The 16,570-nt window shown below is 39.6% G+C and overlaps 2 protein-coding genes across 5 annotated transcripts in view; both read right to left on the reverse strand.

The window, feature by feature from the left end:
• Positions 1-6,883, reverse strand: part of LOC103136010 (homeobox-containing protein 1-like) — an 18,516-nt gene extending 11,633 nt beyond the window's left edge. For all 3 annotated transcript variants that reach the window (XM_007549080.2, XM_007549079.2, XM_007549077.2), the window contains exons 1-2: positions 6,713-6,883; positions 617-1,108 (exon numbers count right to left, since the gene is read on the reverse strand). In XM_007549080.2, coding sequence (XP_007549142.1) covers positions 617-1,107 — 491 coding nt within the window. In that variant the 5' untranslated portion in view covers position 1,108; positions 6,713-6,883. The remainder of the gene's footprint in view (positions 1-616; positions 1,109-6,712) is intronic.
• Positions 6,884-8,044: 1,161 nt separating this feature from the next.
• Positions 8,045-16,178, reverse strand: tdp1 (tyrosyl-DNA phosphodiesterase 1). Of its 2 annotated transcripts, XM_007549082.2 has the most exons (17): positions 16,049-16,178; positions 15,385-15,411; positions 14,658-15,251; positions 13,974-14,017; positions 13,781-13,836; positions 13,486-13,582; positions 13,378-13,412; positions 12,605-12,697; positions 12,346-12,516; positions 12,156-12,234; positions 11,819-11,995; positions 11,629-11,677; positions 10,955-11,021; positions 10,030-10,137; positions 9,796-9,898; positions 9,553-9,661; positions 8,045-8,425 (listed from the first exon to the last, which is right to left on the reverse strand). In XM_007549082.2, the coding sequence occupies exons 3-17, from the start codon at positions 15,247-15,249 to the stop codon at positions 8,352-8,354; spliced, it is 1,854 nt and encodes a 617-aa protein (XP_007549144.1). In that variant the 5' UTR covers positions 15,250-15,251; positions 15,385-15,411; positions 16,049-16,178; the 3' UTR covers positions 8,045-8,351. The 2 variants fall into 2 exon arrangements, with proteins under 2 accessions (XP_007549144.1, XP_007549143.1); XM_007549081.2 differs by lacking the exon at positions 15,385-15,411.
• Between the last annotated feature and the right edge of the window lie 392 nt (positions 16,179-16,570).

Raw genomic sequence — 16,570 nt, forward strand, 5'->3', positions numbered from 1 at the left:
TCTCTCTCTCTCTCTCTCTCTCTCTCTCTCTCTCTCTCTCTCTCTTTCTTTATACATATATATAAAAATAAATAAAAATTCAAGAAGTGGATTTTATTTCAATCACTGCTTTCTGTAAGTATCAGAAAGCAATGCTACGACGGAGTACCAGGGTTAGGCTCTGGATATTTTTGTTTAATTATTAGTTATATGATATTAGCAGATTAAGGACACAATTATACAAGTAAAAATGTCTGAAAAGTTGACCTGAATTCAAAGTCCAACAAATAAATAGAATCTGACAAACAAGATGGCCGTCTGAATTATGGAAACTCAAGGAGTAAATTAGTGGGGGAAAAAAAAACCAAAATTTCCAAAAAAGAAAACCTCAAAAAACAAAAAATCAAAAAAAAACCAAAAAAACGAATTAACAACCAAAAAACTAATATGAACAGTTCTATACTTTTAGAACTGTTCATCTCTTTCAGACTGCATTTTTAAACTTTATTTTTATCAAAAACTTTTGGATTTGGTCCTTCTTAGAACAATACCATGTAGACGACTACATTTGGTTTTCTTTTGATCTGGCTCTTTTTTGATATCAGTTCGTCTTCTCCTAAGTCCGGTCACATCTTACCTCATCAAGAACTCCACTTTATCATCCAGGTCCAAGTCTTCCTCACTGGCCTCAAACCCAAAGCCCGGTGCAGTCACGCTGCCTCCGACCACCGCCAGAGGAAACCGCGGCGGAGAAAGCTTCCCATTGGCGACGGCGCCAAGTCCATTCTGGACAACAACCGGCAAGGCTGTCGGCACCGGCAGAGGTGGGGAGGCGGTGTCCAAGTTGTTGCCAGGTGACAGGGAGAGTCGGTTGTCCGGAAAAACCGTCTGAGTGGAGGCGGAAGTGGTGGACGAAGAGGCAGAGACAGAGTTGGAGGAAGACAAGGAAGACGAGGGCGGCAGGTAGGAAGCTTTGCGGGCCTGCTTGTGGCCATTCTGTCGGTCCAGGTGATCAAGAGTGTCAAGGGCGTGGAGGACCTCCACCTGAGTAATGCCGGTCCGTCGGAGCCTCTGGAGGAGATCGATCTGTTCGATGGTGAAGCGAGGCTCCTCACTCTGCTGGAACATCCTGGAAAACATAAAGATTAGAAAGAGTTCAAAGTTGGAGCGCACCATTTGCAGTATTCTGTCCAATCACCAACGTTTAAAAAGCTTGACCGACCAATTCAGATATTTTTTTAACAACCTGTCATATGCTATAAGGTCACAATTAGGGATATATTGCTAGTAACATCAGTATCTGCCTATATGAGTAATTTCAACATATCGGTATCAGCCGATATGTTGGAAAAAAAAAACTGCCGATATCAACAACCCATGTTTATTTCCATCTTGTTGCTGTCTGTTACTTTGAGTTGTTTTTTATCAAAAGGTGTCAAAGCGGTGAGGAAATATATGCGATATAGATAAATATATATATATTGGTTATGGGTCATAAAATTAGTATTATTGGATATCGATACTGGCTCAAATTTTCATATTGGTTAATGACTGAACTTGTATAGCACTTTTCTAGTCATTTTGACCACTCAAAGCCCTTTACGCTAGAGTCACATTCATCCATTCGCACACATATTTATACACCGATACGCACATTGACATTTGGTGGGAGGAAGCTGGAATTGAACCTACAACCTTCTGATTGCCATATGACTACTCTACCCACAGAGCCACGGTTGCCCATTGGTGCATCCCAAGTCAATATAGACTTTCAATGTGCCATGAAACAATAAAAACTTATTTTAACTGCGCATTGTGCATGAGGCAATGCTCTCAAATGTACATGAAACGTTTAGAGTATTTCTGTCCAAACTACTAATTAGCTAAACTGGAAAAAAATAAATAAATAAAATAAATTCCTTGAAAAAGAAAACTTGCTCAATAAATTAACTACAGACCTTTTTAGGGTCTCTTACCAAAAATAAAATGCACAGAAGTATTTTGCTTTCACAAACTCACAAGCTTTTACAAAATAGCTTAAGCCATTAATATAGTTTCCTAAGTTTTAGGTTTTCTTGTAGTGCAAAACAAAAGTAGCTAAATGCAGCAGCTTTGTAGCCATTTAAATGTACATAAGATCGGTGAATAAAACCGGTCTCACATTCAAGCATCCGCCGATCGCTGATCATCCAAAAGTATGAAAATCGGGGTCGATCGACTGGCCGACAGATCAAATGGTGCACCCCGAGGTAAAAGGAAAAAAAAAGAATTAAGATCCGCCTCCATATTATAGTAAAACAAGTCGAAGCTGATCAGTGCTCCCCATCTTCTCATGGCCACCTCCAGCAGCATAATGTTGAGACAACATCTAACTTCTTAGGCAATTTGGAGCAATCAGTTAAATCTACAAGCCTAACACCAGGTATGTCGGTGTGTTGGTTTATACCAGTCAACCATTAAATCCAAATAAACCCAGGAGACTAAAGATGTATTATTCTAAGCTGAAAAGCTTCAACTAACAACATACAAGTAGGTACATATCAAGGTATTCCCTTATTGGGTCAGAGGAGAAGAAATGATCCCCACTATGATATGGGGATACTTCTGTCAAGCTGGGACAAAGTAGATGGTCAGAGTTTATGTAAAAAAATTGATGGAACAAAACACAGGACAATACTGGAAGGAAATATGTTAAATGGTTGAAAACCAGCCCGCAAGACTCAGCCAAGGGTTTACATCTACCAACCCTAAACATACAGCCACAGCTGTAGTGGACCGGCTTAGATCTATTCATGACTTACAATGGAACAGCCAAAGTCAATCTTTAGTAAAACTTTAAAGTATAGTCCACTCCCTCTGTTCGACCTGACTGAAACATAATATACAGCATGTAACGATTAAAAACAATCTCAATAACGATTTGAGGAGTGAAGACTGAGCATTAATAAAACAAACCAAAGAATGACTGCTTTAAATTTACATGTCAGCTTCTTAACTGCAGCATTACAAACTAAAACACACACACACACACACAGAGCAGCCTCTTGAACAGCGCTCTGCAGCTGCTATCCAGATATGAAGTGCATTCCTCCAGATTCAATCAGGCTTTTATCTGAGCAGACGTTTTCAACCCCAGTAATCATATAACGTTATGCAAATGGCCCCAGTTCTGTATGTGCTTACTGTGTTGTGTTCCATGATTTCAAAAGCAAAATGAACCCCGAGTTCGATGCAGCTTCAGCCTGAAAAATGTAAATTCTAATCATTGGTTGTATTTTTGTTGTGCCTCGACTCTTAAAGCATACAGTCACTGAATTAAACTGGGGGGGAAAAAAAGAAAAGCTGCCCTGATAATAACAACAAAGCCAGTCTGTGCTAGAGGTGGGGCAGGAGGGGGAGGGAGCCGAGTAAGATAAACAGAAATAAGAGATAACGCATCCGTCTTAATGCGTTTCTTTCTGGAGCAAAGAGAGAGACAAGAAACAGGCAACAGAAGAAAATTAAAGTCAGCAGGCAGATCGACGCATATAAAAAGAAATGGAGATACAGGGTGTGTGTGTGAGTGCGTGTGCGTGTGTGTATGTCTTAGGAAAAATGCCAAGAAAATTTTACATCTCTGGCAGCCAAGCTACATAGTTTCTCTTCCTGCTGCAGAGGATGACTCATGGTATATCAAATCAGACTGAAACAAATAACAGAGAGCTGCAGAATTACAGCAAAATGGGCTTGTGTTGGTAAATTATTTATGAGGGAATATGCGCGTTGTCAATCTGCATTAAATTACTTCCAGGTCTGATTTAAAAGGTGATACGGCTCAACAGATATGCACTAAAAATAGCAGCTGCAACGCCGTGCAAAAGAACTGAGACCTTAGAACCTCTTCGCATTGTGTCTCAGTACAATGGACAAACTTTTACAGATTTTATTGGGTTTTTATGTGCCAGACTGACACAATCCACCTCACAGTGCATAACTGTGAGGTGGATGGAAAAATGTTATTTTCAAACTTTTTTTTTTTATTATTTCATTTTACAAAACAAACCAATATGGCCGTTATGTAAGAGTGATAAGAAGGAAACCATTACTGAAATAAGTACAGTTCACAGTTTGCCATAAGACATATAAGAAACACGGTGGAAACAGATTGTCTTAACCAACATGTAAAAACTATCATGAAACAGTGCCATGGAGTAACAAGGTGGTGGCAGCATTATGCTGTGGGGATGCTAGTAAAAGTTGATGAAAAGAGGAGCTAACAGAGCTAAAGACAGGAGAATCCTGTGTCGGGGTGAAAAAGAGTTCAGACTGCAGGGAGAATGTTAAACTTTAACTAGGACAGCGAGTCGGAACATACAAAGTTACAATGGAGTGGTTTAGATCAAATTATATACATGCATTAGACATGGTCATGTCAAAGTCCAAACTTAAATCCAAGTGTGAATCTGACAAGACATGAAAATTCATATTCAACCTAATCTGGAAAAGGTGGTTTTACAGATTATTATTCTGCATGATTAAACAGATGAAAATGCATGCCACACTTTACAGACTTTAACATGTAAAAATAAAATAAAATAATGTATTCCTTTTCTTATCCTTCACAAATATGCACTACTTTGTGTTTGTCTATGGCAAAGGACTCAAATAAAACACATTGTGGTTGACAAGTTGTGGTTGACAAGTTAAAGGAGTACAAATAATTTTGAAAAATTCTGCAACACTGGAAAGCTGATATTTTCTAATTATAATCTCTTTTCTCTGGTTTATTCTACCGTATTTACAGCTCATCTGAGATTGATTTTTCAAAAACCACGTGTGGCTTTGTGGCTTGACCGATGTAGATCTGACATTGAGAGAGAGTGTGAGGAACATGTTTAGTCATCTTCCTTTGTGCAGATGTTTCCAGGCTGCACTAGTCCGAGCCTCAGAAACTCCTCAAGACGACGGCCTGAAACCGACTGGGAGGCTCAGATGCCAAAGCGTGCGGAGAACGACGGGGTCAATCCTATAATGCTGACAAGACGCTGGTAGCTTCTTATAAAGTGTCTCCAAAGCAGCGTGGGGATTACATGAAAGTGCACGCACTGCCAGAATATTTTGACCCAGCGGCTCAAAACTCTGCATTTCAAAACGACAAGCAAGATGCTCGGGAGACGAAGCTTTAGTCGTGATTCGAGTTAATGAGGTTGACCTCTGTCTGAGGATTACACAATAATCAAGACTAAAATAAAAATAAAATAAATAACTTTGTAGCACTGTCTGATAAGTCCTCAGTCCTACACACACACACACACACACACACAAATCTTTCACACTATTCCGACCTCAGGCTTTCTACACACTTTTCCTCTCAAAAGTAAGTACTTTTCCAGACTCAATTTACCAGCGTGCTTTCCTTTTTAGTCCATTTTAACATAAGTGGGTGGATAAATAGATGATGGGTGGAATTGGGGTGGGCAATAGGGACTTAGAATTTTATCACAATATTTTGTGATATTATTGTAAGAATAAAAATTATCATTAAAAAAATATTAATTTTTTAGACAGCTATATGGCTGTGACTGCAATAGCGCCACAATTATTTTTTTTGAATAGGTTTCTTCAGAAATCCACTAAGTGAAAGAAGTGTGATTTAAATTGCACGTGACTACTTTTAATCACATTTTTAAATATATTGATATTTATTTATGCTCCTTTAAAACAGACAGTGGATAAAATAATAAACAACATTTCTGATAATACTGTCAGTTTTGGGGTGTTTTTTTAGACATCGTTAATTTCGATATATCTAGACAACGATAAATCGAAATTCTCATCATGATATGAAATGCTCACCATTGCGTGGAACGATGGATAAAATAGAACTTTTAAACAAACGGGATAGAAAACAAATATTTACCATCCCATACTATATTTTACCATCCTTAATAAGCCCTGGAAAACATTTAAATCTTCATCTTCCAGAGTTTCCCGGAGACTCTGTGGGACATTTGGATCCTGTGTGCTTTTCTCCAAAAATAACTCGATGCCCGCTGAACTCGATCTCTCCACCAAAAGAAGAGCATAAACTTGTTAAACAATAACTGTACAGCAGGGGCTGAACCCAGTGAACTGGCCGTCCAGGCTTCTTACCCAGACGTGGCATGGGGAGCGTGTTCTGCTGCACACATGTGGAAGCAAAGATCGTCTTTACGACCGGACTCGCAGCTGAAACCGCATCAAGAAAAACACCAACCGCTGCTTAAAGTGGCCAGAGGTTACACTGTGGGTGTCTCTAGAAGTTGCGGGGTTTATTATGATCAATTTCATGACCAATTACGTAAAAGTACACTGGGTTACACTCCGTAAGTCTTGCTTAACCATAAACGTCTGCTCAAAAAAAAAAAAAAAAAATGTCCTCGCGCATATATTTTTGTTTAATTACGCATAAAACACGCGTCTGAACGATGTAATTAGCATTTACCAATGGTTAGAAAAAGTTGACTTTGCGTTAGGCTACCGACAAACTGTATATATACCGATAATAAGTCAAAATGTCCCGATTTATTCAGCTGAAACCGTATAGGAGGCGTGAAACTAACCAGCCGAGGAAAACCCCGCGGCTCTGGGGATTTTTAAGGAGTTTGCAGTTATCACCTTACTGGGAGAGAGAAAAAAAAGGGGAAATACATCGGGGCTAGCAGCCGCAGCTGGAGCGTTTGAAGACAGCAGTTGTTAGAGCTGAAACACTCACCTTATTCCAGTCCGAGAGCCTCCACAGATGTTAGTTTGATCATATATCTGCCGCCTCGGAGCGCAGAGACTCGGGGACTGTCACAGTTTTCCCAAAATGTCTCCCCCCTGCTTCTAATTGGGTTTCAATCCGCCGTCAGACAGATTCGCCTTTTGTCCGGCAGACAGACGCCATATTGACACTGTGACGCGAGGGCCGACGGGAGTGGTAGTTCAAAGGGTTTACTGTACAAGACGGGTAGTGTATTATGGGCAAGGTGATCAGTACCACAAAATATATATATATATATATTTTTTGATATTCAGTATAGATATCTCCTGTTTTTTTCCCCTCAAGAAGTAAAGTATGCAAAGTAAATATATTTCACCAAGTTATCACTTAGTTAACTTCAGTAAAGCTACACCTGCATAGTATTTGGAAAACACATAACTGAGATATTACAATTAATATCTCAGTTATGTCTTGACAGACATACTTTATTGCAATAAAGTAAGATGATCTGTCTGTGTCTTCTCTAATTATCTTTTTATTCAATGTCCCACCATTTGCAAATTAATAAATTATTTAATTGCCCTTACATCAAATCCATCCAGCTGATATATTTTTGGCATGAAGCAAGTATCAATACATCACACTTCAAAAATAACAATCTACTGCATCAATGATATTAGAAGCACTGACTGCAATATAGTGTGTTGCAGTATATTGCAAAACACTATACTGTGTCACACAAAATAGTGTATGTATTGTGACAATGTAGTGTATGTCTTTTTTGTAAGACATACAAAAACTGAATACGTTTTTTTTTTGTGTGTGGTAACATGGCCGTACAAAAGATCTCAATACTCTTCCTTCAAAATCAACTTAATGACAAAAAGAGTAACTACACAGGAAATTGTGTAATTTGAAAGTAATTCAGCACAGATTTGTTAATCGTTTGTTTTTAAAGGAACCTAGCACATTTAAAATCGACTCGCTGCAGGAAAGGATACAATGGATGTAGAGCGTGAAACCTCACCGACAGAACCATCTGCCAACTCCATTGCCCAGTTTGTCTGGCATTCTAATTATTGCAATAAAGTCAGATGATCTGTCTGCGTTTCATTACCGTCTCCTTAACTGGGTGGTTACCCGTTTTGACTGGGACTCTCGTGAAAAAGGGAGCTGAACTCCTCTGCGTCTTCTGTTGTGGCAGCTGTTTTTAACTCCAGAATGGCACTAAAAAGGCCGGAAAACAACAACTAAGAAGAACAGCATTAATTTCAGGGAACATTACATGGTCAAAAGAAATTATCATAAAACCCGAAGAATGCATGAGGTGTGGCTTCTACAAATAGAAAACAATGCTTTATGTAACATAAAACCTTCAGAAGCAAAAACATGAACATTCGTACAATGAAATTCACTTGGATTCAGCTTCACATGAACTGGATTCCCTTATTTTTATTTAAGTAATGAAATACAATATTAAATTGATATAAAATCATTACTTACATCCTTTCAAACATAAACCTCATCACAACATTTAACAACATAACTAGGCAGTGAGAGCAGTGTAATTTATTTATTGAAAATTGTCTACAGTACAGTATAAAAATAGCTTAATTTCACTAATGGCTGCAGAGTCGGCTAGCAGTTTCTAAGAGGGGACCCAGACGTTGCCGTGAGTGTCCGGTTCCTGGCTGTATGGGATGTTCCAGATCCATGGCTGGTCTGTGGAGAACAGAGGGAAAAACAGATGAGAACATCTGTCATGTTGTGAAACAACAACTTTGACTTATAAAACCAAAAATGATCCCAAGTTACACTGTTTGTCTTAGATTGTTTTTAATATTCTCACATACTAGTTTAATTGTATGCTGCTGTCTAGAATGGCAATGGAGATAACATTCACTCCAGTGAGAAAACTAAAGAGCGCAGCAATTCCTGCTTTTATTAGACATCTCCTCTCAGGTGTATGCATATAAATTTAACAGAGAGTTTGAAAACAATTGTAATGACTACAGAGTTTGGACTGTGTTTGACTAGTTTAAAGTTTATCTAAAGAAACCACTCAAAAATGTTTTTGTGTGTTTTCATGAATAAATCGCTGCTTTAGGGGTGCACTGATTGCAGTTTTCTCTCCGATCACCGATCTTTAAAAAAAAAAAAATACAGATTGTTTTATCTGAAAAGTGGTTACTTTGACAACAGTGGAGTGACTATTGTTAACCACGGATATGCAGATGTCACCTGGTGGGCGGACCAGTAGGTGAGCTCTCTCTCATGGCAGAGCAAAAAATGAACAGTGAATGATTTTCAGACCTTTGCACATGTAGATACGATCAGTGAATAAGATCGGTTTCTCACACAAGTATCAGCCAATCGCCATCTCAAAAAATGAAGGAAATTGGGGCTGATATATTGCTGCACCCCTACAATACATGTTTATAAAATTAAATGATTCACAAATCTTAAATTGTGTTTTGATAAATTTAACTTAACCAATAAAAGGTCAAATTCAGCCCAGACTCTTTAAATAGAAGTAGTCCATTAATGTAGAACTAAATCATGCATTTCAAATCAGACCTTTGACATAAGGTTTGTTCACCACATGGGGGCGCCCACTCCAGCTGACTGGATATGGAAAAAAGCAACAGAAAACTCCTTCAGGGACCACATGATTTTTTATTTTTTATTTTTACCATTCTTGCGCCCCACTGACTCTGCCACCCTGAGTGAAATATGACTGATATCAAAACCCACTAATGTTAGAATAAGAGACAGTATGTCTGTTCAAAACACTTTTACGCATGCAGTTACAAAAAATGAGTTAATACAGCCAGAGCAAATATCTGTACCTGTTGGTGAGTAGCTGGTAGGCGGGAGGTCAAAGGGCACCGGGAATCCAAACGTAGAGGAGGAGGAGGCAGGAAATGGATTGGTATCGATGGGGAATGTCTTCAGGCTCTGTAAAAACACAACCTGGAGTTAACTCCGTGTAACACGTAGCTTTTCTGCACTCTATTTACCATTTGCACAGCAGGGTTATCATGGTGGATTAAAGATGTTCTTCATTCATTTGTTTGGTTTGTCCCACTTACAAAGGCTGACGGGACATAGAGGACCCCCAGCTCATAGGAGCGCACCATTATCTGGGTGTTGTTCTTCTCCAGGGCTCCCCATGCCGCCTTGGACAGGTTGGCACTGCAGCATACGTCCACATGGTCACACAAGAGGGGACAGATTGATGCAAAACGTGGATCCATGCGTTTCTGATCAGAGGTAATGAAAACGAGCAGCAGCAACGGCGTGAGCCTGCAGATCTGCACACGCACCTGGTGACGAGGAACCAGGCGAGCTGAGTGGAATCCGGCGAAACCCTCATGTACGTCTTGATGTGTGGCATGGCGTGAGTCCTCCCCGTCCTCCTCGCCTTCCAGCGGCTACAGAAAAACACACACACGGAATTATAAGATTTCAATGTTGGAATCAGAGAAAAGAAAGGTGCACAGCTTGCTACCAGAAATCTGAGCTTTTTAAAACACAAAAAGAATATTTTGTTTCATTTGTTTATTTACTTGAACTTTAACTGAAATGTAGTTTGTTTGTCTAGAAGGTCCGGTTCATTTAGGGAGGTGTGAATGCGCAAACAAACTCTGTTTTCGGTTCGGTTGAAGTGAACTCTGGCGCGGTTTAAATGTATATGTGGACACGAAGCAGACCAGAGAGCACTCCAAAAGCAGGAAGTGGACGGTAGAGCAAAGCATTCTGGGTAAATGGAGCCAAAACAAATGCATGAGTCTTAAGTAACAAGAAGAAATGACTCATGGTCTTTTACCAAAGAGAAATCGTACAACCGGTAAAACCTGATGCTTCTCCATTTCTGTTTACATTTTGTGAAGGAAGATGCGCTGGTCTGCTTTTGAGGTTTTTGTGTCGTTTCGTTTCCTTCTGTCGTTCTTGGTGCAGCGCCACCACAGGCGAGGAGGTGAGCAAGTTTTTCAATTAGTTTAAATTGTTTGTTACATTTTCAGCTGCTCCGGTTCGCTTTCACACCCCAACTGTGTCAAATGTCGTCATTTTGGTTCCCAATCGAACCGAGTCTACTGGCCTTATCAGGTGTGAAAACACCCTTAGTCTGACGTGAGATTGTTGTTGTGATCACCAAAAACGGAGAATAAAAATCTAAAATGAGTGAAATCCATATTAGTTTATCAGAAATGACTGACAGCCATGAGCTGCCAGGAGAAGTCGACTTACTGGAAGTACGAATGGAGCCAGATCTGTTTCTGAGCCGTCTGGATGCTGTAAGGAAGAGAGCCTCCAGCTGGACACAAAACAGGAGGATCCATCCGTCAGAAACCCACGTCAAACATAGACACTGAAACAATACTATTTTATACTACCGCCCTTTTAATTATGGCGACCAACAATAGTATTGTTGCTTTGAGACCACTTTCAAGTAAAATATTGATAAAGGCATAATAACAATGCAAGTTATTAAAGACCAATAAACTTTATTATTCTTAATGCTGGAGCTGGAAGATATATTGAATATCCAAAATAAAGCACAGCAACCAAAAACAATATATTCATGACTTCTCCATAAACAAAACTGTCTTTCAAAAATATTAATCATGAAAAATGGAAATTATTGAACTCATTTGAATTTATCGTGCAACTAACTGAGTCATTGCTTATTGGAACAAGCTTACTGTAGTGACATAATTTATGACTAATCAAGAAATCTGACATTAATCTGTACCATGGAAGGAAATAAAATGAAAAATATCCAGAACTTCAAAGTGGGAGCTGAACATTCATGCATTTTATTTTCTCATTTTACACAAAATGCACATTTCTTTTTAAGAATGAATCTCAACTCCATTTAAGCATCACATCAATGTTTCAACATTTCACAGGAAAGGACTCACCTGGGTAACCTTCCAAACTCGTCCTCACATCTTCCACTGACGGATAGAGCTGCAAAGTGGCATCACATTGAATTATTCCTCAAAAAAATTTAAAGCTGACCTTCATGCATGAAGGATCAGATAAACTTAAAAAAAAAAAAGAAGAGTCTTTTTAACATTAAACAGAAGAGTTAACACTTCTGGAACGAACCAAATGAATGGCAGGGTCTGATCGGAAGGAGGATTTTCCGAGTGTGGTCAGTGTGCGCTGAAATTCCCCCGCCAGCCATTTGGTCTTATCCATCCCCATGGAGCCGATGCTGGAGAACTGGCCAATCACAGGCCACCGTTCCTCGTCCGGAATTGGATTTGTGTGATCATACAGCAGCTAATGGGGGGGGGGGGAGAAGCACAGAGGAAACCAGAGAGTCGTTGGGTGAAAAAATGTGGGAGTAAACAGCTAAAAAAAGATACAGTAAATCACAGTAGTGTGGGGTGTGAGAGGAGGTTAGAGGGATGTAGCAGAAGAAAGGGAGGACAATCTCCACCTTCCTGAGCCTCAGGTGGCCCCAGCGCTCCATGTCTGCGCCGACGTATCTCCCGGGCGTTGAGGCAACCAAATAAACTCTGAAAACAGAACGAGAGAGAAACGTTTCTGCCCTGCCTTCGACCGCAGCATCGTCTTACAGTAAAAGCCCAGCTGTGGATCAGAACCTTCATCCCTCCGCTCGGCTTCACCTGGTCTCTGACAGGTCGTGCTCTTTGATCCGCTGGATCCACTCGTCCAGTTCTGGGGTGCGGTACGACGCCAGGTACTCCAGCAGGTCCCGCTTGAAGAAGGTGGGCGACTCCCCTGAACTCTCGCTGCTCCCCTCTGGTAACCGTGGAAACAGAGGACTCATCCACATCCTAAGGCCCCCCCAAAAAAACAAAAAACAGATTTAGCAGCAAATTTAATAAATGTTAACCCAGATCTTTTCTTCCCTGAAACACCTACCCTTGCGTCTTCTGATACCAGTCCGCTCTGATGAGGTTGGAGGTGAGGATGATGACTCTGAAGCCTTCCTCATACCACAGAAGCATCATCTTCCTGCACGATAAAAACATGGAAGTTTACAAAAGTTTCGTTTCAAATCTCAACCAACACCAGACCAGTGGAGTCCAAACAGCAACGGCAATGATTTGCTCCGACAGCTGAGGGAGTTGATACAGATGGAAAAATTTTCATTTCATTTTTCAGGGCGAGATATTCACACATAAGATTAAAATTCTCTCATATCGTGGGTGAAACACCTAGCATGCCTCCTTTTTTAACCTGGTTATTTTGCCTTTAATTTTACAGCAAGTATAACCACAAACATCCCAGGATTTTGAGAAAAAAAACATCTGAAAAGTGACCCATATTCCTTAACTTGTTGCTGAAAATGCTGTAAATTATAATTTTTTTCCATGTGTTGAATCTGCTGCCCCATTTTACAGCACAAGCCACAGCAGGAGATAAATTCTGCTCACAGTCATGACCAAGAAACTGAAACTTTTAATTCCCTATAGAATTAGTAGAGTATTTTTGTATTTAACTGAGCTAAGTTTATGGTGGAGTGGGTAAAAATAACACACACAAAAAAATAATAAAACAAAATGTCCTATTTTAATTTTTTTTTAAATTGGTCTTCAACTCTGTTTTTGGGCCAAGTTTGCAAAAAAAGTTTAGAGAGAATTGGACTGGATCTATAAAAAACAAAACCCATGCAGGAAGAGAGAGATTCTTACGTGTGGTGAGTTCCAAAAGCAATGTCCAGTTTAGCCTGAAACATGAACAGTTTTCACGTTACTCAGAAATCTGTCTCTACGGCTGCGGCGTCGCTGCGGGGTTCGTACCTGGCAGAAACGAACGTGTGGGAAAGGCTGACCCTGTTGGAGGAGCCGTGCCTTGGCCTCCCGCTTGTCTCCATGGACAATCAGAACCGGACAATGTCTGAAAACCAAGACAGAGCCGTAAAATCACAGCTGCACATATCATGTCACTTTTTTTGCCAAAAAAAAAAAAAAATTTTCAACCAAGAGTTTGTATTTGCTCATTAATCCTATCCTAAGCAGAATGTGGGCTTTATGAAACGCTCTAACAAAAGAATAAAACATGAATATGTTGATGAGACTAAGAAGTGGAAGTTACCTGAACTCTGATGGGAACTGCTTCACCATCCAGGGAATATCGAAACAGTAGTTAAACTACAAAAGACAAGAGCAGAGGCATGTTAAAGCCCGGAAATTTATTAAAAGAAGAAGCTTTGGTGAATTAAGTAAACCAAATTTTTATTAAAAAAAAAAAGAGGTTAAATTTCATCATAAAGAAATAAGTTACTCACCTGCACAGACTCTTTCAGGGTCCCGAATAATGGGGACAGGATGTCTGCAGAAAAGATGTTATATTTGTTAGATAAATGAGGGACTGTATATGTTGGAGAAATATTCAGATCCTTAAAGTTTGCCCATGTTACGACCAGATTATTTTTTTGTGATTTTATGTGACTGGCCAACAGAAAACAGCACATAAAAGTAGATGGAAAACATTACATGGTTTTCTACATTATGTAGTTTGGTTTATTCGTTTAGTTTCAAACGTATTCACATTCACAATTAAAATAGCTTAATATAAAGTTTATATTTGTTTGAAAAAGAGGTAGGCAGAAGTATAAACTTAGTTAATCCTGCTTAATCCATATGCTCTTTACTCAACTAATAAAACGGAAAAGTCGCGCCACCGGTTTGGTAGTATTTCAGATATTTCAAACATAAAAAAAAACAAATCAATAATTATCGATATCGACTGATATGAAACGCCGATATCATGATAAGATTTTCACCCGTATCGCTCAGAGATGCGACTGAAACTGGAGAGAAAAAGTTTGACGGAAGGAACAGAATAGAAACAAGGTTATAAGTTTTACTTTTCTAACTCTGTTTCAGTCCAACCAGCAGCCACACTATGATGCAGCTAGAGGAACGATGAGTGGACTCCTTCCTGTCAGATTTGCTCTCAGCAGCCTCACCTCTGATGTGCAGCGCTCCGCTATTGAACTTCCTGTCCAGCCCTGTGACTTTGTTCAGGTAGAATCTGTAGGTGTCATTAAGGCAGGGAAAGGACGTCTCAAAGAAGTCGTCCGGCTCGTCTTTGTAGTAGAGTCGGCCGTGGGGACTTGGCGGACGCTCGCTCTCCACCTTCGGCTTTTTTGCCTCGCCGTTTGGCGCCTCCCGGTTCGGCAGCTTACTCTGGCTGCTCCTTTTCCCTTCTGCGTCATCTTCATCATCACTGTCTGAGAGAGCCCAGCCGGAGCCGTCCGAGGGCTCTTTCTTCCGCTTCCCGCTCAGCGACGGGCTGGTTTCGAACTTGACTGGGTTCCTCACTGCCGACTGTCTGGCCTCAGAACCAACAGCGAGAGCGAACACAGGGGGGCTGTCCGGTTCTGCTTTCACCTCCGGGGGAGCTGGTTCTGGTACCGGAGAGGGAGACCCGCTAGAGACGCGACTGGACTCGGCTGGTCGACGGGACTTTGGTGTTGCGGTTCCTGAAGGAGGAAGAACTTCATCGTCGTCGTCACTGCTGGAGATGGTCCACTTTCCATGCAGACTGGCCTGAGACATCCCTGAAGAGACACAGTGAGAAGGAGAAACATTTCATCCGTTTATTTTATTTCACACTGGTTTTTAAAAACAAGTAACCAGTAGGACAAGAGAAAACATGTGCATACAGAACCAGGAACAAAATAATAAGCTTACCACTTTTTCATAATCTGTGTCATATAGCTGCAAATAAATAATAAAAAAATATAAGAAATAATGATATTAACAGTAAAATAACAATAATAATCTACTAGTGGTGGTAATAGTAACACAGAAGAAAGAGGAATTTTTTTGTTAATTCCTTAATTTTGTATTTATTTTTAAAATGGTTGATGCTTGTGAACAAGGCCTATTTATATTATTACAATATATATCTAAAGTGTTTGCAGAAGAATAATTACTTGCATTTTTAAACATTTTTTTTATTTACCCTGACTTATTTGTATATAATGGAGGTTAACATTAACATTTCTACTTGAAATTCTCTTTTCTCTTCTTCTATATGTAATGTCCCTGTTTTCTCTACTGTATGTTTATTGATCATAAGTATTTGTTCAATATAAATTAAAAAAAATCCTGCAATAAACAAAGCATTTGAGGCAAGTAACACTAATATTATTTGCACAATTACAACTTGTATATGAAGAACCAACAATAACATAAACTCAGGCTGTGAATTTCTGTCTCATTATTATTGCATGTTGCTTTGTTTGAACACAAAATTACATGCAAGCTATGGGATGGACGACGAGCAAAAAAGGAAAACAACAAAAATTTAAGTAATGTTACGTTAATCTTCGGAGTTTAGTGTTTTTCTTACCAAGTCAGAAAAATAAGAACGGGCACAGGCCCACCACGCTGGACACAAACGATCTGTTCTGCCAAACTTTGTTTTACTGAAGAGCTCTGCAGAAAAACAGGACGTACATTGAAACGACTCCGGTCGGAAACAGAAGTGTTTGTCTTGAGTTCCGCCTCAATTTTGACTGAAAAATAAATTAAAGATTAAAAATGAACACCGCGCGGTGAACACTAGAAGATGCAATGGAGGCGTGAATAAAAAAAACGCGTTTTATTTATTTATATATCGACTTGTTTGTTAATGATCTTGCAGTAGTTCCAGTAGTAAAACTCTTGAATGTAATTGATTAATGTAAGATTACAAGGAATTTGCGACTTTACCTTGCAAAAGTGGAAAGAAAACTCTTCATATTTTGTCGTTGTGTACAGTTACGATTTGATGCTGAGTTTAATCTTTTCTTTGATATTTAAGCAAGGTTTCTTCATTAACAGGTCAAAAAGTCGAGTCTGGCAGAGCTCAAACTATACAGCCATGCAAAGC

This window comes from Poecilia formosa, unplaced genomic scaffold, assembly GCF_000485575.1.
Source record: "Poecilia formosa unplaced genomic scaffold, Poecilia_formosa-5.1.2 Scaffold29, whole genome shotgun sequence".
Lineage (NCBI taxonomy): Eukaryota > Metazoa > Chordata > Actinopteri > Cyprinodontiformes > Poeciliidae > Poecilia > Poecilia formosa.

Excerpts from the sequence above, each read along its gene's own strand:
- tdp1 (XM_007549081.2), bottom strand. The coding sequence starts at position 15,249 with ATGTCTCAGGCCAGTCTGCATGGAAAGTGGACCATCTCCAGCAGTGAC. Across the intron at positions 13,583-13,780 it reads CAGTTCCCATCAGAGTTCAG|ACATTGTCCGGTTCTGATTG; the intron begins GTAACTTCCACT and ends CTTGGTTTTCAG. Across the intron at positions 9,899-10,029 it reads GCCTGGTTCCTCGTCACCAG|TGCCAACCTGTCCAAGGCGG; the intron begins GTGCGTGTGCAG and ends CGTATGCTGCAG.